The sequence below is a fragment of the Dendrobates tinctorius genome, unplaced genomic scaffold (assembly GCF_039654945.1).
Source record: "Dendrobates tinctorius isolate UK_male_01 unplaced genomic scaffold, ASM3965494v1 ptg000117l, whole genome shotgun sequence".
Classification (NCBI taxonomy): domain Eukaryota; kingdom Metazoa; phylum Chordata; class Amphibia; order Anura; family Dendrobatidae; genus Dendrobates; species Dendrobates tinctorius.
Genome location: NW_027361785.1, coordinates 10,302,233 through 10,328,790, shown reverse-complemented (window position 1 = coordinate 10,328,790; position 26,558 = coordinate 10,302,233). Strand labels below are relative to the sequence as shown.

Genomic DNA, 26,558 nt, shown 5'->3' with positions numbered 1-26,558 from the left:
TAGGGACGAGGGGTTATTGAGTGGGGATACTTAATGTGTGGGGGGATTTGAAGTGGGAATGGGGGGTACTTAATGTGTGTGGGGGATTGGGGATGAGGGGATTTGGAGTCGGGATGGTATTTAAAGTGTGTGGGGAGATTTGAGGACACAAAATGAAGAGTATGTATGTATGAGGGCATGTATGAAGAAACAGTATGGGGGATGGGTGCAGACAGTAAGGGGAGCGAACGGGTAAATGTATGTGGACACAGTATGGGGAGTGAGGGTGATGGGATGTGTGCAGACACAGTATGGGGAGTCAGGGGAATGTGTGAGCAGACAGTATAGAGAGTGAGGGGGTAAATATAAGAGGAGACCGTATGGTGAACAGAGGGATGATAGAGGAGACAGTATGAGGAAGGAGGGGAATAGTGTGAGGTGACAGTATATTGCAGATATTTTTATTTAGGAGCATTATAATGACATTTCTATCTTTAAGGGAATCGTGTGGAGATTTGCTGCAGAAGACCGGAGAAGATGGAAGTCTGCAGAGACGGCTGTGGATGAGAAAACTCATCATGGGGTCTGGACAAGATGAAGAAAAGAAGGAGAACGACTCCAGAGACGACGTCATCTATAAGGTACCTGGATGTAAATATTATTTGTGATACTGACTAATTCTCATGTTTTTATTTGTTAGGAACATTAAGGCCTCTTTCACACATCAGGTTTTCGCCGTCAGGCGCGATCCGTCGCTTTTGACAGAAACCGGATCCGGCGAAATGCAATGCCGGATCCGGTTTCCCCCCCATTGACTTGCATTTGCGCCGGATCGCGCCGGATGGCCATGCGTTTCATCCGGTTTTCGCCGGATCCGGCAATGTGTCGCAATGTGTCGCGATCCGGCGTCTGGAAAAAACGTCTACTGTAACGTTTTTTGTCTCCGGCGAAAAAGCCGGACACGCCGGATCCGGCGCGTCCGGCTTTTTCACACAATGAAAGCCTATGAGCGCCGCAATGCGCCGGATCCGGCGAAAGCCGGATCCGGTGGCCGGATCCGGTTTTTTTGGTCTGAGCATGCTCAGTAGCTCTGCCCACAGGAGATATATAAAAGCAAGACAATGGGACCCTCAGCCACACCCAACATGCCACCCAAGACAGCAACCAGGCGCAGGAGAAGGCAGCAGACATCTGCAGCAGCAGCACCATCAGCAACACCCCAAATGGAGCAGCATGCTGAACGGGAGGGGAGTCCAGAAGCAGATGAGAGACGGTAATTATCAAATCCCCCATTCCTCCAAACTAGGGCCATGGAATATCAAGATATTCATTGGCCCTTTGTTTCTCTTTATTCAACAGCCGCCAAAGAGATGCAGCAGCAGCACCATCAGCACCACCCCAAATGGAGCAGCATGCTGAACGGGAGGGGAGTCCAGAAGCAGATGAGAGACGGTAATTATCAAATCCCCCATTCCTCCAAACTAGGGCCATGGAATATCAAGATATTCATTGGCCCTTTGTTTCTCTTTATTCAACAGCCGCCAAAGAGATGCAGCAGCAGCAGCAGCAGAAATGGCATCACTGGCAGCAGCAATACCCACAGCCATGGAGTCTGGCCATCAACAGGACAGCACATCTTCTTCTGGGAGCCCTCCCTCGCATCGTCAGCGTTTGACGGTAAGTTTTTATTTCCAAAATCCATCATCTCTGTAATATATGTCTATTCATTGCCTTTTATTTCAAAACAGGAATCACAAGATGAAGAGGAGCTCCCAGAAGAAGAAGAAGGGGTGGACAGACGCTTGGAGTGGGCTCACAATTCGTAAGTTTTTTGCATCAAACGCAGAAACACAACATCACACTACACACAACACATAGAAAACAATGTTCTGCAGACCACACACAGCAAACAAATGCCTACATCCAAACTCATAACATTTTTTGTTTTCTTCTCTAGTCTTCCCAATCTGGTGCTCGGCCAAGAGGTCCTCGCAGTGCCTCCCAGGGTCGTCGGCGACAGCAACGCGGCGGTCACCAGCGTGTAAGTATAAATATTTTTGCTTTGTTTTTTGGCACTTTTTATTTCATTTCTTTTGTGGAGGCTAATTATGTTATTTTTGTCTTTTTCTTTAACAGCCTTCACAGCGTGCTCCCGACTCTGACGGTGAGGATGGAGGGATTGATGTGGACCGCCTCATCGATCTCGTCAGAGAAAGGGAGCCGCTCTGGAATATGGCTGACCGCCGCCACGCTGACCTGATCATTACCCGACGACTCTGGGAGGAAATCTGTTCTCTCCTTGTGGGCCGCTGGGAGGACCTCGAAGCTCGGGACCAGATTAAAGAGCGTAAGTATATACAGTAACGGTTGCTTGATGTAAACCAGTGTTTCCCGAACTCCAGTCCTCGTGGTCCCAACGGATCATGTGTTCAGGATTTCTATTTACTATTGAAATCCTGAAAACATGACCCCTGGGGACCATGAGGACTGGAGTTTGTGAAACACTGATGTTGTATACTAACCACTCCTTTCTCGTTTCAGGGAACAGAATTGTGAATCGGTGGCGGTCTGTGAGGGATCGTTTCAAGAAGGAGTTCAATAAAGAGATGCGGGCCCCGAGTGGATCTGAAGGACGCAGGAGCAAGTACAAGTACGCACAAGCCCTGTCGTTCCTCCGGGAAACAATGCTCACCAGAAGGTAAATATTACACACCACATGTGAAAAAGATGTAACTTTTTTTTTTCAGCCAGGGCCATACCATGTCAGTATTTTAATTGTTTTTTTTTCTCTTTATTCCACAGCACGGTGAGCAGCACTCGGGAGCCTGCACGATTGGACCCTTCTGAGGTGATCCCTGAGGAGACCGGCACCGAGGGACACTTCGACCTCCCTGGTACATCTGCACCTTCCCTGCCTTCCCACACATTCGACCCATCTGTCCCATCCACCAGCACAGGAGCATCGTGGCCGCCTACATTACATGAAGCTGCTGGTGAGGAGATCGCTTTCCCTTTACCCCACCCTTCTGCCCCTGCCGCCTCTAGTACACCTGCGGGTACTGGGCGGCAGCAGCAGAGGGGTCAGGAAAAGAGTTATGCGCAAGAGTTATTGCATCTGAATGCATCTTTCCAGAACTGTCTCAAAGTCTTGTCAGAGCAAATCTCCGCAGGCTTTCAGCAGATCAACTCCAGCATTCTGGAGGTGAAGACACTTCTGCAAACCATGCATTCAGAAGCAAGATCTTCGCCAAACCACACCTTTTTCAGGTCTGTTGTGGAGCGCATGGAAACGCTCTCTCCTGCCCAGCAGATGCATGTAATGCATTCGTGCCACGGTGCTCTACAGCAGGTTACCTCCCAACCTCCACCTCCCACCACTGTAGTTCCTCCACCTGCACCCCCTCCAGCCACTTTCCATCCTCCCCCTCCTATTACATCTGCACCCCCTCCAGCCACTTTTCATCCTCCCCCGCCTACTACATACCAGCAACCTGCCCAGTACCAGCAACCTCCCCAGTACCAGCAACCTCCCCAGTACCAGTCATCTCCCCACTTCCAGCAACCTGCCCCGTACCAAACTCCTTCCCCGTACCAAACTCCTTCCCCGTACCAAACTCCTTCCCCATACAACTTTCCATCAACATCATCTGCTCCTACAGTCCCTGCCCAACCCTCCACTCCACCACCCACCACCTCTTCTGCTTCCCACATGTCCACCCATTCTGTAGTTTTTTCCACACCTTCACCTCTAACTGTTCCTTCCCCACCACGATCCCAGTCCTCTCTCCACACACCCAGTGTCGAAGTGTCCCGCAGCCCCTCCAGCAGTATTTCCACCCCACAATACACAGAATTGTAATGTGTGTTTTTTAATAAAAATGCCCATTGGGTTTAAAACCTTTATTAAAAAAGTTATTTGCACTTTAAAAAATAAAAAAAAAAAAAAAAAAATTTTTAAATAAAAGTTAAATATTATCATTTCACAATGGTTGTCTGTCTTTTCTTTCTGCGGCGAACTATGTTTAAAAAAAAGGTTAAATACAGGGTATTTCAAAGGTAAAAAGGTATTCAAAACCAGGTATATAACTGTGGGTAAATTTTAGCTTTTTGCCACAGTTGTGTTCCTGGTTGTGTTTGAAGCAAAGTATTTCACCTAAAAAGTTGTGTTTATTGTTGTTGATTTCCTAACAATGTACACAACTTTTGTTAAAAGGTGAAATACTTTGCATAAAACACAACCAGGTACACACCTGTGGCCTAAAGCTAAAAATAGTAAGACCATGACAAGATAGCCAACTTTGGTTGGCAAAGGTATATACTGTTGGTCCAGAATGTACACAAGTTTGGTTAGGGCACAAATCTTTCACACTCTGTCATCCTGCCAGTGTACTCTGCCTTGAGGGGCCACAAGGGTCAATTTTAAAAACCGGATCCGGCGTAATCCGTCGAAAAAACGGATAGAAAAACGAATGAACCGGATGAGACGGATCCGGTTTTGTCTGTCAAGAACAAGACGGATCCGGCAGAAAACCGGATCCGGCACATCAGGTTTTACAAAACATTTGCCGGATCCGGCATTCCGGCACGACGCCGGATCGCGCCTGACGCCGAAAACCTGATGTGTGAAAGTAGCCTAAAGGGGTTGTCCAGGTGTGTGATGAGTTTGCAGTCATTCTATATGACTGCAGACTTCTGAATTCTCACAGTGCTCACTGAACGCTATTAGAATTCTATCATGCCGGTAATTTACATACATATGGTCACATGCTGACTAGACATGCGTGGCCTCACTCAATGAAAATGGACTGAGTGAGGCCGGGCACGTCTAGTCAGAATGTGGCCAGAAGTATACAAATCACATACTTGTGCTGATATGACTGTACATAAGCAAGGGAGAATCCTAAAAGTGTGCAGGTGCATTCATTGTGAGAATTCAGAAGATGCAATGTCAGGATTCAGCTCTGCAGGTTCCAGTAGTCATCACATGGACACTTCACTCATATGCGATTTTCATAGTTATGGTCTTGTGACAATGAGCTTCTATTCCTGCTTTCAGTTTTTTACTGAACATTGAGAGCATTAGGGAGAGTGGCTCGTGGGTACATGGCTAAGTGTGCAAGTCGCATATGTACTTGGGGGGGTGTTATGAATGAGTCACCGTAGGAGGCAAAAACAGAAATACTAGCTAAGTCCAGAAAACCAGAGAAGTTGGCAGCTATCGGATTGCAGACCCCTGAACCTAACAACAACAACTAGCAGTAGCCGTGGGGGGTTCCTACGGTGCCCTAGACCCCTCGATCACAGCTGGAGAACTACATAGCCTAAAGACAGAAAGGGAAATCTAAACTGCCCCAGAGAAGACCCCAAAGCAATAGACAGCCCTCAACATATAATGACGGTGAAGCAAGATGAAAACACACAGATAGAAAGATAGGCTGAGCAAATGATGGGGCCCAAGCTAACTATATAGGACAGGATAGAAAAGCTGCTGTCTGCAATCCGGCAAAACCCTCTCAAAAACAAGAGCCAATAGACTGATAGGGAAAAAAGCCCTGAAGATGCTAGGCTTCAAAAAGACTATATTAGTACTCAGGTATTTTCTGAAGACAGAGCAAAAAGGAATTCAGCTCACCCAGCAGGGAAAGGCAGAAATCAGAAAAACAAGGCAAAACAAAACCAAAACACAAATGCAAAAAGCAGAGCAGAAAAAAACTTAGCTTTTGAGGAGCAGGAATCAGACTGGTCTCCTAGAATCCCTCAGAGAAATCACCCGCAAGGCAGAAGGGCGTCAGCTGCCTTATATCCAGTCAGCAATTCCAGTCACCCAGTCATCATCATTCCGCTCAGGTGCTTTGTAATCAGCCTCACTACCTTCCTTCACCAGAAGAGGGAGTTCATCAGACCTCAATGGTGAAGGGGAAAATGAACTCACAACAGTACCTCCCCCTTGAGGAGGGGACACCGAACCCTCATCCACACCACCAGGGCGATCAGGGTGAGCCCGATGAAAGGCACGCACCAATCTTTTGGCATGAATATCAGAGGCAGAGACCCAGGAATTATCCTCCTGACCATAACCCTTCCACTTAACCAAATACTGGAGTCTCCGTCTAGCCAGACGGGAATCCAGTATCTTCTCTACCTCATATTCCATGTTACCTTCAACTAATACAGGGTCCGGAGGTGCCACCCCAGGAACAACTGATTCAACAAACCTCTTCAACAAGGACTTATGACACACATTATGAATTTTAAATGTGACAGGAAGAGCCAAACGAAAAGAGACCGGATTAATAATCTCCAAAATCTTGTAAGGTCCAATAAATCTAGGCTTAAACTTAGGAGAAGCCACCTTCATAGCGATATTTTTTGATGATAACCAAACCATATCACCAACCTTAAACTGGGGACCAATGGTCCTATGTCGGTTGGCAAAACGCTGGGTCTTTTCCTGGGAGAGAGATAACTTATTCACCACTTGGTCCCAGATCTGGTGCATTCTCTCCACCACAGTGTCAACACCTGGGCAGGCAGAAGGCTCCACCTGCCCTGAAGAAGATCGAGAAAGAAACCCAAAGTTACAAAAAAAAGGTGACATCAAAGTGGCAGAACTAGCTCTATTATTTAAAGCAAATTCGGCCAAGGGCAAAAATGAAACCCAATCATCCTGATCAGCGGAAATAAAACATCTCAAACACGACTCCAAGGTCTGGTTTGTTCTCTCCGTCTGCCCATTGGTCTGAGGGTGAAAAGCAGAGGAGAAGGACAACTGAATTCCCAGCTTGGAACAGAGCATCCTCCAAAATCTTGACACAAACTGAACTCCTCTGGCAGATACAATGTTCTCAGGAATCCCGTGCAAGCAAATCAGCTGTTGCAAAAACAGGGGCACCAACTCAGAGGAAGATGGCAACTTAGGGAGTGGTACAAGATGAACCATCTTAGAGAACCTATCACAAATCACCCAAATAACAGTCATTCTCTGAGAGACAGGCATATCAGAGATTAAATCCATTGAAATATGGGTCCATGCCCTCCTGGGTACCGGCAAAGGCATCAACAACAAACTAGAGCGAGAACAAGGTTTAGACCGGGAGCAAGTCCCACAGGACTGCACAAAATTCCTGACATCACGAGACAAGGCGGGCCACCAAAAAGACCGACTCACCAGATCTTTAGTACCAAAAATACCTGGATGACCAGCCAATGCAGAACAATGAACTTCAGACATCACTCTCTTCTTCCACTGGTCAGGAACATACAACTTTCCCATTGGACAACGCTCAGGTTTGTCCTCCTGGAACTCTTCCAGAGCACGTCTCAAATCGGGCGAGATGGCAGAAAGAACTACCCCTTCGCCTAAGATGGTAGCAGGCTTGGTCACCACAGGAGAATCAGCAAAGAAGCTCCTAGAGAGGGCGTCTGCCTTGACAATCTTAGTGCCAGGACGAAAAGAGACCACAAAATCAAAACGTGTAAAAAACAAGGCCCACCTAGCCTGTCTAGGGTTCAAGCGTTTGGCCGACTCTAGGTAAATCAAATTCTTGTGGTCAGTGAGGACCACGACTTGGTGTTTAGCTCCCTCCAACCAATGTCTCCACTCCTCAAATGCCCATTTCATGGCTAACAGTTCCCGATTCCCCACATCATAGTTACGTTCAGATGGAGAGAACTTTCGGGAAAAGAAAGCACAGGGATTCATTTTAGATGTTACAGGATCCTTTTGGGACAAAACAGCTCCTGCACCAATCTCAGAAGCGTCCACCTCTACCTGGAACGGGAGTGAGACATCAGGTTGCCGCAAAACCGGGGCAGAAGTGAATCTTCGCTTCAGCTCCTGAAAGGAAGAAACAGCCTCCGGAGACCAATTCAACACATCAGCACCCTTCTTAGTCATATCAGTCAATGACTTGGCAATACTAGAAAATTTTGCTATAAATTTCCGATAAAAATTAGCAAAACCCAAAAACTTCTGGAGGGCCTTCAAAGAAGTGGGCTGAACCCAATCATAAATGGCCTGTACCTTGGCCGGGTCCATTTCAATAGTTGACGGAGACAAAATAAATCCCAAAAATGAAATCCTCTGTACCCCAAAAAGGCATTTCGATCCTTTGACATACAGGGAATTCTCCCTCAAGATCCGGAACACAGTCCGAACATGTTCCACATGAGAATCCCAATCCTTGGAGAAGATCAAAATATCATCCAGTTAGATAATCAAAAATTTATCCACAAAGTCTCGGAAAATGTCATTCATGAAGCACTGGAAGACAGAAGGGGCATTAGTGAGCCCAAAAGGCATCACCAGGTACTCAAATTGTCCCTCCAGAGTATTAAACGCCGTCTTCCATTCATCCCCATGCTTAATGCGGATAAGATCATACGCCCCCCTGAGGTCAAGCTTGGTAAACCAGCAAGCACCTTTAAATCTGGAAAATAGATCCAAAATCAGGGGTAACGGATACTGATATTTAATAGTAATTTTGTTGAGGGCACAATAATCAATACAAGGCCTTAATGAACCATCCTTTTTGGCCACGGAAAAAATAACGGCACCTAAGGGTGAAGAGGATGGTCTAATATGACCCTTCTCCAACGCCTCCTTAATATAGGATCGCATAGCCTCGTGCTCGGGTACAGATAAATTGAAGAGCCGACCCTTGGGAAATTTACACCCCAAGCTCAGTTCAATTGCACAGTCATAACTCCTATGAGGAGGCAAAGACGCAGACTCATTCTCACTAAATACATCATAAAAGTCTGCCAAATAGTCAGGAACATCATGCGACTGAGGAGAGGTGGAAAAAACCGGAGCCTCACTAAGGGCACACCGACAACCCCAACTCAACACAGACACAGATTTCCAATCCAAAACTGGATTATGAATTTGCAACCAGGGAAACCCCAGAACAATGGTATCATGCAAATTATGCAACACCAAAAATCTGCAATTTTCTTGATGGTCTGGGGCGACCCGCATTACCACCTGGGTCCAAAACTGAGGTTTATTTTTCGCCAAAGGAGTAGCATCAATCCCCCTCAAAGGGATAGGCGTCCGCAGAGGTGTCATCGGAAATCCACAACGTTTAGCAAAATCCAAGTCCATTAGGTTCAGGGCTGCTCCCGAATCCACAAAAGCCTTGGCGGAAAATGTGGACAGGGAGCAGATCAGAGTAATTGCCAGAAGAAACTTAGGTTGAACACCACCCACAGAAAACGTGTGTGCAAAACGTTTCTCTCGTTTAGGACAGACAGAAATAATATGCGAGGCATCTCCACAAAAAAAACACAGCTTATTACGCCTTCTGAACTCCTGACGTTGCTCCCTGGACAAAACTCTATCACATTGCATTTGGTTCAGACACTTATTCAACAGGTGGCAACACCTCTCGTGCAGTCCTGCGTTCACATAAACGCCGATCAACCTGAATGGCTAATGACATAGAATCATCAAGACCAGAGGGAGCAGGAAATCCCACCATAGTATCTTTTACGGCTTCTGACAAACCGTTCCAAAAGAGAGCTGCCAAGGCATTATCATTCCAGGTAGGAAGGACCGCCCACTTTCGGAATTTTTGACAGTACAATTCTGCAGAATCACGACCCTGGCTCAATGCCAACAGGGTCTTTTCAGCCTGATCAATAGCATTAGGTTCGTCACACAACAACCCCAAGGCTTGAAAAAATGCGTTCACATTAGTCAGAATAGGATCATCTGGTTTCAAAGAAAACGCCCAATCCTGGGGATCGCCACGCAGCAAAGAGATGACAATTTTAACCTGCTGCGCGGAGCTCCCTGACGAGTTAGGCTTCAAGGCAAAAAATAATTTCAATTATTTTTGAAATTCAAAAATTTAGACCGATCCCCAAAAAACACATCAGGAGTAGGGATCTTTGGTTCAGCAGCATGTGAATGAGCAAGGTAGGTGGAAATTCCCCGCACTTCCACAGCGAGCTGCTCCACATGATCAGACAATTGCTTTATCTCCATTGAGAGAAAAAAAAATTCCCCCTATGGCCTCAGAGATATAGAGGAAAAAATATACACACTTTTTTTTTTTTTACAATTCTTTCCTGCTATTGAGTACCCTAGGATTTGCGGTATGGCGGGTGATTCTGTTATGAATGAGTCACCGTAGGAGGCAAAAACAAATACTAGCTAAGTCCAGAAAACCAGAGAAGTTGGCAGCTATCGGATTGCAGACCCCTGAACCTAACAACAACAACTAGCAGTAGCCGTGGGGGGTTCCTACGGTGCCCTAGACCCCTTGATCACAGCCGGAGAACTACATAGCCTAAAGACAGAAAGGGAAATCTAAACTGCCCCAGAGCAGACCCCAAAGCAATAGGCAGCCCCCAACATATAATGATGGTGAAGCAAGATGAAAAAAACACTCACACAGATAGAAAGATAGGCTGAGCAAATGATGGGGCCCAAGCTAACTATATAGGACAGGATAGAAAAGCTGCTGTCTGCAATCCGCCAAAACCCTCTTAAAAACAAGAGCCAATAGATTGATAGGGAAAAAATCCCTGAAGACGCTAGGCTTCAAAAAGACTATATTAGTACTCAGGTATTTTCTGAAGACAGAGCAAAAAGGAATTCAGCTCACCCAGCAGGGAAAGGCAGAAATCAGAAAAACAAGGCAAAACAAAACCAAAACACAAATGCAAAAAGCAGAGCAGAAAAACTTAGCTTTTGAGGAGCAGGAATCAGACTGGTCTCAAAGAATCCCTCAGAGAAATCACCCGCAAGGCAGAAGGGGGTCGGCTGCCTTATATCCAGTCAGCAATTGCAGTCACCCAGTCATCATCATTCTGCTCAGGTGCTTTGTAATCAGCCTCACTACCTTCCTTCACCAGAAGAGGGAGTTCATCAGACCTCAATGGTGAAGGGGAAAATGAACTCACAACGGGGGGGGAGCCGAACCAAATTCTTGCCCCGGGTGCCAGAAAGCCTAGATATGCCTCTGGCCTGCTTAATAATGTGGAACATCAATTCTTCAGTTGTTTTCCGTTAAATAAGCTCACCTGGCAAACTATCACAGGTGTTTGAGATTATTGCATGTTTTGTATTCACTGTGCTGCGGTTAAGGTAGGCACGGGAAGTGGTTTCATGAAAATGTCCAGGCAGGTTTATTAGAACTGCATAAGTCGCTAAGGGAACCAAACAAAAGAACAGCTTTTTCCGGCACAAAGTAAAAACACAAAGTAAAAAGTCCATAGAATATAACTGGTCCGCCAGCTCAGGATAGTGTCCGGTTCTTAAGACCTCAACACAGACCAACACACAGGAGACCCACACATCTCCAGACCCAGACACTCAATGAAACACTCGATCTCCATTTTATCTGCCAAATCACGCCCCTGGGGTGGGTATATGTGAGCAATCTTTCCCACCCATCTCTTTTGACTGCTTGTAAAACTCAGCCCTGGACTCACCTAATAACTCTCTCAGCAGTATATGTGCTAGAGCATGCTTTCCAAGCTCACATTACCGAAGCAACCAACCTCGATAACACAATATCTCCCCTCAAGGACCCAAACAGCGGCCATCTTAACATATATACAGTGGGGGAAATAAGTATTTAATCTCTTGCTGATTTTGTAAGTTTGCCCACCGACAAAAACATGAACAGTCTATAATTTTAAGGGTAGGTTAATTTTAACATTGAGAGACAGAATATCAAAAACAAACTCCACAAACTCACATTGTATAAATTATATAAATTTACTTGCATTTTGCAGTGAGAAATAAGTATTTGATCCCCTACCAACCATTAAGAGTTCTGGCTCCTACAGACCAGTTAGACGCTCCTAATCAACTCATTATCTGCATTAAAGACAGCTGTCTTACATAGTCACCTTTATAAAAAGACTCCTGTCCACAGACCCAATCAGTCAGACTCTAACGTCTACAACATGGGCAAGACCAAAGAGCTTTATAAGAATGCAGGGACAAGATCATAGACCTGCACAAAGCTGGAATGGATTACAAACCATAAGTAAGACATTGGGTGAGAAGGAGACAACTGTTGGTGCGATAGTAAGAAAATGGAAGAAATACAAAAGGACTGTCAATCGACATCGATCTGGGGCACCATGCAAAATCTCACCTTGTGGGGTTTCCTTGATCATGAGGAAGGTGAGAGATCAGCCTAAAACTACACGGGGGAACTTGTTAATGATCTCAAGGCAGCTGGGTCCACAGTCACCAAAAAATCCATTGCTAACACATTACGCCGTAAAGGTTTAAAATCCTGCAGTGCCTGCAAGGCCCCCCTGCTCAAGAAGGCACGTGTGCAGGCCCATCTGAAGTTTCCCAATGAACACCTGGATGATTCTGTGAGTGATTGGGAGAAGGTGCTGTGGTCAGATAAGACAAAAATTGAGGTCTGTGGCATTAACTCTATGTTTTGGGGTGGTTCTCTGCTAAGGGTACAGGACTACTTCACCGCATCAGTGGGAGAATGGATGGAGCCATGTATTGTAAAATCCTGAGTGGCAACCTCCTTCCCTCTATCAGGACATTAAAAGTGGGTCGTGTCTGGGTCTTCCAGCAAGACAATGACCCAAAACATACAGCCAAGGCAACAAAGGAGTGGCTCAAAAAGAAGCGCATTAAGGTCATGGAGTGGTCTAGACAGTCTCCAGACCTTAATCCCATAGAAAACTTATGGAGGGAGTTGAAGCTCCGAGTTGCCAAGTGAGAGCCTCAAAATCTTAATGATTTAGAGATGATCCGCAAAGAGGAGTGAACCAAAATTTCTCCTGACATGTGCGCAAACCTCAACAACTACAAAAAAAGTCTGACTGTGCTTGCCAACAAGGGTTTTGCCACCAAGTATTAAGTCTTGTTTGCCAGAGGGATCAAATACTTATTTCTGACTGCAAAATGCAAATAAATTTATATAATTTATACAATGTGATTTTCTGGATTTTATTTTTGATATTCGATCGATTCGATCTCAATGTTAAAATTTTCCTACCCTTAAAATTATAGACTGTTCATGTCTTTGTTAGTGGGCAAACTTACAAAATCAGCAAGGGATCAAATAATTATTTCCTTCACTATATATATGCAAATCTTAATTCATGATGGCCATATACTTATCGCCTGCTGCACGTATTTATTTGAACTTTATATAAACATCATGAATTATTCCTATTTTGCTGTTTGCACATAAATGTTATATTGGCACTAGCACTTTCTATTAGGTTTTTCTTTGTATTGTGCGATATTATCTCAATATACAGTATCAGTGCTTACTATTGTCCCCTGGTTGTGCCTTATCCATGGCATTGGCCTCCCCTTATTATTATTATTTTTTATTTTTTATTATTTGATATTTATCTAAAACTTTAATTATTGGACATATTTTCGGTTTCTTTTGTTGTTTGATTACATTACCCAATAGGCAGAACAACATCTGTCCCACTAAGCTTGCCGAAGATCACTGACCACAAGCCCCATGTGATCACCATTCAGAAGACACAGACTGAGCTACTTAAAGGAGTTGTCCGGTCCAAATTGATAAGTCTGTGCTCTGCGGGGATTTACCGGCTTCAGACCCTGGACAGTATGGTATGTAGGAGTTTTACATACTCCCGTCAAGTGACACAGCTGGCCAGTGGGCATGGCCAACTAGAGGTCGCGGCCTTGCTCCATACTATTATGCTGGGGGGATTCATCAATTTGGACCGAACAACCCCTTTAAAACATGGAGTGCAGTGAGAAGTCCTCTCAGGAACAGGGCAGAATTTTAACAGCATGTAAATTATGAAGTTTCTTCATTTCTGATAGGCTTTACAATGCTTTAATAATCTGTGCCCGGAAAAAACCCTTGAATGGTTGTATGTGCATATTAGCTGTTATTGAGAAATATTTGCCCTAATTCAGATGATAGCAGATAATTAATTATAAAAGCGCAATTTACATATGGTGTTTCTCCCTTACCGGTTGGACAATTACAACTATTTGGCTGGCATTAAGCTGATCTGGCATTTGTAGAGACCCAGCAGTCACAAAATATTCCAGTGAAAAATGTGAGAATTTTTGTATATAGAACTTCACAGATAGTTAGCTCTTCTATGCCAAACTCTCACTCTTGTATGAACTGTTAATTACTTGTCAATTTGTAATATATGAATTTGTTCCTACATGCAACCGATACATTGCAAAGCTCTGTGGAATGATACTGCTAAATAAACAGCATTAATATGTGGGACAACATTAGATTCTCCTAAACTAGAAAACTCCAATGGCCAGAAATAAGAATGGCGTTGTACATGCCATGTTTAATAAAAGCAGAGCTGGAGTAAGATGCACCAATTTCATTAAAAGGTACATGCATCTTAATTAATTAGAGAAATTTAACAAAAGTCATGTGCAACTAGAAATGTTACTGCAGTCATGGCCTGGGGTACATTTTTGGTATTACTTACTAGAGTGGCATAAATTTTGAATAATTTGCTGGGTGAGCTTTTGCCACACCCATTCTGTCCCAGCTCCACCTATTTGGTGAAGCTGGCTAAATCTGAGGTAAAAATGCAAAAAAGTCGCAATATTTTTCTGGAACCTCAAGCAATGTTTCAAGGACTCATGCAAAAACACCTGCATGAATCAAGTCCTATATTATCTTCGTTACTGTCTCCTGATAAAATTCTGCTCATATTCAGTGACATGTAAAAGTTTGGTCATCCCTAGTGAAAATTAATGTTATTGTGAACAGGTGAAATTATCTCTAAATGGCCTAAAGTTAAAGATAACACATTTCCTTTGTATTTTATGCAAAAAAAAAATAAAAAAAAAATATATATATATATATATATATATATATATATATTTACATATTTAGTCATCTTTTCCATTTTAAAAATTACAAAAAGGAAAATCCGCTGAAGCAAAAGACTGTATTGTTAGTGAGACACTCGTCACTACTCATGGACTAGCCATGAGTCAAGAGGTCCAAGGTCAAAAGCCAGGAAGTGCCGTCATAAACAGAAGGAAAAGACAAAGGCGTAGTCAGGTAACATTCCGAGGTCAGAATAACAGGAGGATGGTCGAAACGAGGTCTAAGGTAATACACAAACCCCGCAGTAGCTCAATGTACATCTGGCAGAGGTCTGTTAGTAACAGCCCAGTTAAGTAGCCTAGCAATCACCAGGAATAATGAACACTTGGAGACAGCCAGCGCCTCTCAGTGTCAGACTGGACGGCAGAGCTATGAATAAACACACTGACAGTTCAGCACACCCCTGCACCAGACTGGATGACAGAGTTGGCAATCAAAGCACTGACAGCTTTAGCATGCTCCTGTACCAGATTGGACGGCTGAGCTGTCAGTAACCCTGGGTGGAACCCTGACAGTGCCTAGTAGCACCACCTTTTGAAAGCATCACAGCATGTAAATTCTTTTTGTAGCCAGACAAGAGTCTTTCAATTCTTGTTTGAGGGATTTACATCCATTCTTCTTTGGAAAATTCCTCCAGGTCTGTGAGATTCTAGGATCATCTTGCATGTACTACTATTTGAGGTCTAACCACAGATTTTCAATGATGTTCAGATCAGGAGACTGTGAAGGTTATTGTAAAACCTTCAACCTGCGCCTTTTGAAGTAGTCTGTTCTGGATTTTGAAGTGGATTTAGGATCATTATCCATTGGTAGAAGCCATCCTCTTTTCAACTTCAGCTTTTTTATAGATGGTGTTATGTAGAGTTGAGCGACTTTGGTCGGATTGGGTTTCATGAAACAAAATTTGTTTCAGATGAAACTGGTCCGACTAGGGCAAAAAGAAGTCGGAGTTTCGTCCGAAACCCGACCCCAATGCAAGTCAATGGGGAATAAAAGTCGGCATTGAGTGGATGAATGTCATCTGCTCAATGCCGACTTTTATTCCCCATTGACTTGCATTGGGGTCGGGTTTCGGACGAAACTCTGACTTTTTTTGCCCTAGTCGGACCAGTTTCATCTGAAACAAATTTTGTTTCATGAAACCCGATCCGACCAAAATCGCTCAACTCTAGTGTTATGTTTGCATCAAGAATGTGATGAAATTTCATTGAATCCATTCTTCCCTTCACCCGTGAAATGTTCTCTGTACCTTTGGCTGCAACACAACCCCAAAGCATTATTTATCCAACCCCAAGCATAATGGTTGGCGATATGTTCTTTTCTGAAAATTCTGTGCCCTTTTTCCAACACCCATACCTGATAATTGTTACCAACAAGTTCTATTTTAACCTCATTAATCCACAGAACTTGTTTTCAAAATGCATCAAGCTTGTTTAGATGTTCTTTTGCACATAAATTTGTCATCTTTAACTTTAGGCCTTTTAGAGAACATTTCATCTTCAACTTGCTTAACTGTTCACTATAACAGTAATTTTGACCAGGGGTATCAAAACTTTTACTTGCCACTGTATATTAAACCACTTCCTAACTTGTTAACCCTTCTTTCATAGTAGCTATAAAATAGAGTTCCATACTCTTGACTACTTAATCATAAAATGAATCCATAAGGTGGAAATATCTACTACTACTACGAACACCAATATACACAATCCATATGTAATGAGGTTCTAATGCCTATATGCGCATCAAACACCACAATAGAACAATGCAGTCCAATAAAGTCAATCAGATCTTTATTAGTGATGTATATAAAAAGATGAGCAATTATTACAATAAATGTAAAAAAATGGAAAACGCAGGCAATGAAGCACAGGTGATATCAATATAGAAAGAATATTAAACACAGTTGTACTCAGAAGTTTACACACCCCGGCTGAACTTTTGCTTTCTTTGCCTTTTTTCAGAGAGTATGTATAATAACACCAAAACTTTTTCTCTACTCATGGTTAGTGGTTGGGTGAAGCTATTAATTGTCAAACTACTGTGTGTTTTTTCCTTTTAAATCATAATAACAACCCAAAACATAAAAAACTACCCTGATCAAAAGTTTACATACCCTAGTGATTTTAGCCTGATAACATGCACAGAAGTTGGACTCTCCACCATAGGACTTTTCAAGAGGGTTTCCTATCTTTAGCCTTTACAGCTCCTGCTACTAGGGAATATATTACCCGGAGGATTGATTTCAGATTTGATCTTTCCCTCCATTCAGCAGTCACCTTGGACGATTCTTATAATTTTATATTTTCTTATGATTTGAGAAAAAATTAGATCTCTATTTATGAGGCTCTTTACATGTTTACCCTTAAAGTTGATGTTGAAAAGGAAAGTGTTATTATAGTATAGATGTAGATCTTGTTCGCCAGTGAGGTGGGCGGACGTGACATGCACCACACACGTCACTGACATTACTATCCCCGTGTCCATTGGTTGACACACTGTTTTAACTAAGCTAACAGTAGCTGTGACATCTTCAGTCAATCACACCTCCATGCACTATAGCATACATGCAGGTCGCACATCTGTCTGAATACTGTCATATCACAGAACATAGAGAATGTCATTAAACATACGTGGCTATAGTACTGCTGAAAGAAACCTAGCTAAAGGGACACAATACTACCTGAAAATAACATTTAGATGACGATGAACAGCACATTAAGCATGGCGTAACTTGACATCACATAACATTAGGATGACAGATACAAAAAAATCAATGTGACTTTTGGACTATAATGCAACTTAGGTAACCAGATCATCTCTACTGCAACAGGGTCAGGGATTAGCAACAAGGGATATGAAAATACAGGCATAGCAGTGGAATCCATATAATGTTATAGTCTTGTTAAGAGGGTGGCATACTCTTTTCAACCCTCTTACAGACCTTCTCCACCTTGAAGAGTACCTATCACTAATCTGTGGTTTTTCTCTTTATTTAATAAAACAATGGCAGCTCCAGATTGGTAATTTGCTTAAATATAATCTAGCAACAAATATCTTCAAAGATTCTTAATGTCCCCTGAAAGGGCTCAACTTTCCAGCAAGGTCAGGCCCGAACTACTGGGTTGTGGGATTTCGGTATTGAGAGGGGGATCGCACAACCCTCCACGTTCGCAATTGCAATGAAAGAGTGAGATATCACTCTTTCCACTAACCCAACACTGCTGTGACTCTTGAATAAGCTGTTAAATGGTAGCATAATTGAAAGAATGCTTGCGGAGTGTTGTGGGATCCCACCCTACATACCTGGATTCCACAAAAGAGACGTTCGGACTCAACTTTGATAGAAAGTTGGTCCCTTTCAGGGGACACTAGGCCTAATACAGAGCAGTTTCATTGCTAGCTTATCTTTAGACAAATCACCGATCTGGAGCTGACCAATTTGTCTCTTCTTCTGCTAAAAGTCTGCAGTCACGTTTCTGAATTTGCCAGGATCCTGTGCTATTACTATCCAGAGCAGGTGGTCACGTGACCATGAGTATATACGATTTTCATACTTCTGGCCACACGCCGACTAGGTGTTCTCGGCCTCTCTAAATACTCATGTAGTCAGAATGTAGCCAGAAATATGCACACTGACCACCTGGTCTCAGCAGTGATACCGGTGAAACGTGACAGAGTGCCATGCATGTGTTGTAAACATTTAGAAGTCTGCAGTCACATAGAGTCACTGCAGACTTGTAACAAAAAAAAGGACAACTCCTTTAAATAAAACGGACAGTCTCAGATTGACTAAGGCCTGAAAATCACTCTCCTCTCATATGTTTCCATCATACTTTGCAATGCTTTAAAAACACTGATACTCATCTCTCTTTACAGAACATTTACTATAGATGGGAATATCTTTTCTTCCTTGTCATCCCGGAAAAAATAGGAAGACCTAAGATATTTTCATCTCTTGTAGGATTTCTATCACTATCAATCTTCCAAAATGGACTTAAGAAACCTTATGCACCCAGGCATAAAGATGAACAACCCCCATAAAGATGAACAACAATGACTCTTCTCCCTTGCCCTCTAGGGTTATCTCTTTCAGGAAAAGACATCCCTTGTATCTTGGCACTTTGTATTTCAATATAAGTTATTAATGTGTGTAAACTTTTGTTATTTTGAAACTAAGTAGAAACTTGTTTCCGTATTCTCATTTGATAAAATCCCAAAGATAGAAAACACAAATATCAAACAGGTCACTTCTAAAATAGCCATATGTATCAAAGAAACAAACGCCAACACTGCAGGTCTTCAGTACATCTATCTCTAACCTTATGTTCACCCAGCTGTCAATCCCAGCTTGTCCAATCTAAATGCCAAAACTTATATGGAAATGTTAAATATTTCGTGATAGGGTACGAAATTACTCTAGCAAAGCGCACTTTCAAATAACTATTACATTAAATAAAATAATATATACTGTAATTTGCTAATTCTGCCAAATGTATACAAAGTATACTTGGACTACACAGAGCTGGGTAAACCACAGCACAAAGGTCACATCCGGCCCTTTGAATTTTCCTGTCTGACCCGAGCACCAAGAGAGCCTAAAGGCTGAAACAGTGGCCCGCAGACGGCACCGTGCCCTCACCCGCTATCCATCCGCCACCGCCTGCTGTCACTGCTATGCGTATCCTTAGAATGCAGACAGTGGTGAATAAGTTGGTGGAGGACAAAGCAGTCAGCGACTCCTTCTTCCACCAATCAGTGTCTGTGACTGAGCCAGGAGATGTGATGACATCACTTCATCTTGTTTGTTGTGTGTAGAGTTAGTGCAAGGGAGACAGGAGCATAGCACCGGGGGAAAGTAAGGGAGGTGGGTTGTTTTTTTTTTTTATATGTGTATGGGATGTTTGCATGTATATAGGAGGTCATGTGAGGGCTTGCACTGTATAAAGCTCATATTTTAAAAAAATTTATAAATATAATAAAAAAAATATTTTATTAAGGAGGCTATGTGGAGATTCATACTGTATTTAACAGGCTATGTGAGGGCTTGTACTGTATACTGAAGATGTGGGAGCTCATAGTGTATTTAGGAGACTAGGTGGGGGCTCATACTGTATTTAGCAGGCTATGTGAGGACTCATACTGTATATAGTGGGCTATGTGGGGGCTCAGACTGTAAATAGTGTGCTATATGGGAGCACATACTGTATATAGGAGGCAATGTGTGGGTTTATACTGTATACAGGGGCTATATGAGGAATTATATATATATATAGAGAGAGAGAGAGAGGCTATGTGGTTACTCATACTGAACATAGGTTATATGGGGGCTCATATTATATATAGGGGAGATATGTGGGGTTCTAACTGTATACAGGGGGCCATGTAGGGGCTCATAATGTATATAGAGGTGATATGTGGGGGATCATAATGTATGTAGGGATCTGTGTTTGTGCTCTTACAGTATATGGGGGCTGTGTATGGGCTCAAATGGCATTTAGTGGGCGTGTCCAAGCTCATACGGTATATAACGGGGCATCAGAAAACCTACTTTTACTCAATATTAAATAATACAATTAACATTAGCATAACATAATTTGAATTAATATGTTAATATTAATATTGAGCAGAATTAATTTCAGCTTATTGGTTCAGACGTCCACAACAGTCATGGTCTCTCATGTTGACGTTGGGAAAATTAATTGCCCACCCCTGGACAGTCTCAACATGAGCTAAATTTATCACAGTGGCTCTCACAGAATGAAAATTTGATGCATTTTTGGACTTTTTTTTGTCTAATTTTAGGCATTTCACATTGTTTTGTTTATGCTCATATTTGTACCAAAATGTGGTTCACGTTGTCAAATTTTAAGATACACCCCCTTTTCCACCAAACCACACTTGTTGAGTGAGAGTGTCTAAAATACCTAATAAATGTGGTTCATGACAGTTTTTTTGGGTTCAGACTAAGCTATGTATAGTTCTATTTTTAGATTTGAGAAAATGCAAATATTTAAAATTTGTTCCATTCGTCACAGCATAAAGTTTTTCTGCCTCAGGTAAATTAGGAAACTGTGAAGTCTGTCAGAAGTCATCATTTCAAAAAAGGCTAACTTGAACAAATTCGGCTCAAGTTACTCCGTCTAAACAGATAGCAGAACAACCCCGAGGTTCACCCTTTTACCATTATTCAGGGACCTAGACTTAGACCGGGGTCCCACAAGTGAATCACAATATGATACTCGGCTCTTGTTCTGCTGTGACCTTGATCCGAGTGTCAGTGCTCTGATCATCTTGCATGAGACAGAATCGTAGCACAGCTGCGGAGAAGATGGAAAAATTAATTTCTCCACTTCCTCCATTGCCAGTATCGCCGGGAATCTCACTGCACTCGAGTACTATCAGAGTGCAGTGCGAAGTTTCACAAGCACCCATAGACTTATATGGGTGTGTGCAATTCGAATTCAGAACGCAATAGCAGCATGCTGCAATTTTTTTCATGTCCGATCGCGATCCAATCAGAGCAGGAAAAAAGAAACGCAATTGAGAACAGAACCATAAGATTAAATTGGTACGAATGCCATCCGATTTTTAATTTAATTGCAAGTGGCACTCCTTGTTGCATCCATAGAGTGGCTACTGAACAGAGGTGCAAGTGTGCAGCAATGATTGCCAAACAAAGACAAGAAAGGGAGAAACACAAATACAGTGGGAGGGACAAAAATAGATGCAGAAACAGCAGACAAAACTGAAGTCAGAGGTGAATTTAGGGTTAGATTCCAGGAGGTCAGTCAAGAGCGAAGTTAGACAAACCAGAGTCAGTATCATGAGAGACATCAGTTAAAACAAAGTTAAGACAATAATGGGTCAATAACAGGATAGTCACAGAAATAGCAAAAGAGATGATTAAAGAAACTTAGGTTAGTTTCTGGCAACTACCATCACAATGCTGGGAGCTTAAAAAGGGTTTGGTACTGCCCCATTGACCACAAAAGGAAGTTGATTATACCTGCTGTGCTGCTGGACAAAAAAACACACCCATAGCTTGGCTACATGACACCATGTTGGAAATCCCTGTTCTCAGCTGTGCTCGGTTAGCCACTCCTTTTCTCTATATAATCTGGGATCTATTACTAATCCTCGTCAGAGTTAGCTTTTGCTGCATGGCTAAAGGAAGGAGAGAAGTTGCTATGAGAAGGAGTGCTGGAGGAGTTGTAAGTAGAGTTGAGCGAATATCTTCAGTTCCCCGCTTATTCAGCAAGCTATAGCCCTTGCAGAATAAGCTACAGCAGGAACCTGGCTTCCTGGATCGCGCCGGCTTAACAGCTGTGTGTTATCCTTGAAGTGAGGCCAGTGTGAGGCCGGTGTCTGAGCCCCAGGTGGATGAGCATAGAGCAACTGGGTGAGCTTGAATTAAGTTTTTATAATACGTAAAGTTGTCCCTCTGTCTTGGCCCCGCTGTGTGTTGGGTGTGTCACAGGTCACTCGATCTGTTCATAGTAATTGGGTCCATTATTATTAGACAAAGAACCCTGAAGAGACCTTGTGTACTGTGTTGAATTCCTGTGTTGTATGTTGTGTGGGAAGTGTGAATTTGGTATTTCACCAATCATCTGTGCATGGATCTGGATTGTGACTATCAGTTGATTGTACCTGGTTGAGCCAACGTTGGTGATTTCTGGCAGCAGCCTCCTGTAGTGTTAAGGAAACCTATATGGTTCCAACCCCTAGAAGAAGGGGTTGATGGTTTTCATCTGAATATATGTATAGTCGGGCATGGAGAGACAGAAAAAGAAGCCGTACCAAAAGGTAAGAGTCCCTGCTGGTTTACCACTCTAGTCATGTGTTCCTGTTGTAAAAGACAGAAGATGGGTAGTATGTCCACTAAGGGACAGACTGAGCAAGGTAGGGCTGCTGTCAAAGTGGTGAAGGAAAAGAAAAGAACTTTGTGCAGAAAATGTGTAGGTTTTGTTCAGCATCTGGTTGTCCACCAGGTGGCAGACTTAATGAAGGTTCATGGAAAAGTGTATTGAAGGAGAAGAGAGGATGGTTAAATTGTGAAGGCTTGTTAGACAAGGCTGTTATATAGTGGAAAACCTCTAAATGTGTAAGCAGAGGCAAGTTAAAGGAAGAAAAACATGGTGAAAAGTTTTTGTGTGTAAAAGTATTTAACAAAGATGGCACTGATCCCCCTGCCGCTCCCAGATTGACTCCATCCCCTTACATTGTCCCAGAAAGATGGACATGTTGTGCATGTAGGAATCAGAACCCAGATTGGGTGGAGACCTGTCGTGTATGTGGAGACCCCTGTCAGCACATAGAAACTAATGAATCCTGAAGACATTGTTATTGCCCCACAATCCATTTGCATACTATAAGCCCCAAGAGCCTGGTCAAGCCAGTGTGGCCCCCCTGGCCAATGCCACATGTGCTATACTCCCACAAGTTTTGGTCATGCCCCCATCATGTCTGCACTGTATGGGACCAATGCCCTTCAGGCCCTGCTCTGCCTTCCAGCTCCTCCCCTGACACAACTCAAACGGATGCAGCAGTTATAGGTCAGTCTATTGCTGCCATCCATGACTCACTAGGATAATTACTTAATCAAGGTGGGCAGCTCTTCTCAACCCCTGCTGCTCGCTTGCAGTTCTCCCCCAGAATACTAGCACCAGACCTCACATGCCAGTCTAAGGGCCCCAGGAGAGAATCCCTGGAATCTTAGTGAAATGCAGGCCATGATGAGTAGAATGCCACAACCCAAAACGTTTCTCCTGTCATTTGTTAGAGAGGTAGAGAAAATGATAAAGGCCTTCTCCTGTTGTTGGCAGGATTTAGAGCATTTGGTGTAAGCAAAGGCAGGGAATGTGTTCTACCCCTTTTTGATGGGGAAGTAGGGGCCCCATCCACATCCGAACATTCCACAATTTCCATGTGACTTTATATTGAAAATGAAACATCTTGGTTATATTTTGAGTGTCATGTCCAGACTCTTCATCTGTTCAGCAGAGATTACTTTTCATAAGTTATTTCATTACTATCACAGGCAGGATTAGGATGCAAGGTACCCTTACACAATGAACTCTGGACATGCTAAAGAGCATGCCCACAACACTCTCCACTACAAGTAAATGAACAGCTACAGCCTTTTGGCTGTTAACAGTAGCCCAGTCATGATAGCTGTCCGTATAAACATGTACATACATACTGGGATACAAAAAAAAAATAGAAAATGAAAACAAATTCGAATTCACTTTGTTTTAATTAGTGAAAAGACTAATACATTACATTTCCTTTAACAGCAAGCGCGTGTATCTGATGCCCTTTATGCTGACTTCACACTGTGCAGGGCAATGCAATCTTTACCCATAAATCCATCAGCTTTATCCTTTTTTTGGATACACTGCATTTGTCCAGGTTCTCAGGAAACACTTAAGTAATATATATTTGAGAAGACAAACATCAATGGCAAGCACTTAGCAAAGCACAGTGAAGATACTCTCATGGGAGTATGATACGGTACTGAACAAAATGTACTCTTCTCATTTAGCCATGTTACAATATTGCGATCTCACAATTTATGCAGCAATGGAAATGAGACAATGTCAGTATATTTCTAGATTTGAAAGCAATAGAGCATTGCAAATGTAGTTAAGTGCACAGACAGAAACAGACACGTAAAAACATATATATACATATAAAAGCTATATCACGCAGAGGTGTCTCAATTGATGCAGCGGGTGAGGGTGTAATGATCTTGTATTTATGGCTATGGTTATCATAATCGGCTTTCACCTTGAAAGCAACCTCTGAGGCTTGCCATTTGAAGAATCTGTCTCTGTTTACACCTGCTATGTCAGCTTCCTTTATTGTTAAGGAGCTGTTAAGGCAGCCATCAGCTGCCTGCAGAATCTCTCAAACCGCTCAAGCAATTGCTAATTAAGAAGGGAATGTTTACTTTACATCTTGCTCCTATTTTATATGTGACACGCCATCAAACTGCCTAATTAAATCTGCCATACCCTTTTATCTACAGCAACTTCTTCATAAGACACAGCTTGTCATATGCAGCCAGTGCCACCCACAATAATCTATTTCCTAATTTACCTGCTTTGGCAGTTGACAAATTAGCCACAAGCCTTATGAACTTTTGCCATCTTGTAATTCATTCCTAAGATAAGGTATGTGTAAAAAAATATACCTATAATGCATGCGATCAACACTCCAAGAGCAGGCTCACAACACTGGGGTGCTAGTAGAGGCATTTAATACACAATTAATAAATTGTGCTCCTCTTTATATGCTACAGTATTTCATATCAGCACTATTTTAAGTGGTTAAAAAAAGTTTGTTCCCTAGAAATCCAGAAAGAGAGCCTGCTGTGGTGGCAGTGCTCTCTCTCTTTCAAGTGACAGATGAGTGTGCTAGCCCAGTGCTCTTTATTTCCTCACTAATGATAAATCCCTCCAGTCTTCTAAAACAAGCAATGAAAAATGAGCTCTTACCAAACATGAAGGAATCCTTACAGCCTGTGATATGATGGATCCAGCTTCTGAAAGCCTTAAAGATGTTAACAATCCTTCCTTTGAGTGTCTTGCTGGGTGAGCACACATGCATAACACAACAGAGAGGACTTATATAAATAGGACAGCCAGTCCTGACAGAGTCTGCCTATTGCTTGGCTGCTCTCAGTTCAGTGACATGCGCTTACAGCACTTCTCTACTTCTGAATGGAGAAGGCTGCAGAGATATCTCTCCAGCAAAACATACACTAAGCTGGCAGGAAATACTCCAGGGATTAAAATGCCATGCATGGACCAAATAATGATTTTTTTTTTTGCATCAACAGGATTATATTTTTAAGAATGGGATATAACAAAATGTTTTACATAATTGAATAATTGAGATCATAATATATAGATGGAACAGGTTTAACTATCTACAGTTTCTATTAGCACTGATATAATAATAATAATGCAAGTTTAGTGCAGAAGAGTTTAAAGGGGTTGTCCACAACCACAGATCTCACCTCCTCCAGATGTCTGATTTGTCAGATGGCAGGGAGAGTAAAGTGGCTTCTGATTGGCCGCAGGAATCGCCTGACATATTGTAGCGCCGACAGTGTCAGACTGGAGTAGTTTGGGCAGACCAGAGAAAATCATTCTTGGGCCCACCATGCCTAAGGGGTGCTAGTGTGGTGCCCCTGAGGCTTCAGTCGCCACAGAGGTACTGCACCTCCTCCTGAGGTGTGGTACCCCACCATCCAGGTAAGGTGGAGACTCCTGACCACACTCCAACACCTGCACTCCCACACCACAAAGTAGTGTAGCAAAGCACCTTCGGCGGCTCCCTGCTTGGAGTATAGCAAAGCACCCATTGGTGGCTCCCTGCTTGAAACACGAAACGAGCTGGGAGGCAGGTGCAGTTAGTATATATATTACAAGAGCGGGAAGTTTTAAGGTCTTTGGGTAGTCTGAGTCAGAGAGTGAGGAGTCAGCCAGCGAGCGCGGCTGAGTGGATCCCTAGAGAGAGGGATGGATGGAAGTGCTGCAGCAGATCCCAGTGACCTGGGTCTGCTGGCACAGGAAAGGAAGAGAGAGAGAGCGACAAAGACCGAAAGCCTAATTCTCCATAAGAAGGAAAGATTAGTTTGGAACGTGAGGAGAAAAGAGAACAGAGGACCTGGGTTAGAGGAGAACCCTTCCTAGAAGTTCTAAGCGCAAGGCC

At 43.0% G+C, this 26,558-nt stretch overlaps 1 protein-coding gene and 1 long non-coding RNA gene across 3 annotated transcripts in view; one reads left to right on the top strand and one right to left on the bottom strand.

Moving 5' to 3' along the window:
- Nucleotides 1-25,549, bottom strand: part of AFF3 (ALF transcription elongation factor 3) — a 418,376-nt gene extending 392,827 nt beyond the window's left edge. Inside the window, exon 1 of one of the 2 annotated variants that reach the window (XM_073590524.1) lies at nucleotides 25,337-25,549. In XM_073590524.1, coding sequence (XP_073446625.1) covers nucleotides 25,337-25,444 — 108 coding nt within the window. In that variant the 5' untranslated portion in view covers nucleotides 25,445-25,549. The remainder of the gene's footprint in view (nucleotides 1-25,336) is intronic. The other variant, XM_073590525.1, reaches the window with a different exon arrangement.
- LOC141101431 (uncharacterized) lies at nucleotides 1,839-2,775 on the top strand. The gene is made up of 3 exons (XR_012234973.1): nucleotides 1,839-2,020; nucleotides 2,116-2,326; nucleotides 2,521-2,775. It is a non-coding gene; the product is annotated as an uncharacterized lncRNA (long non-coding RNA).
- Nucleotides 25,550-26,558: the final 1,009 nt, after the last annotated feature.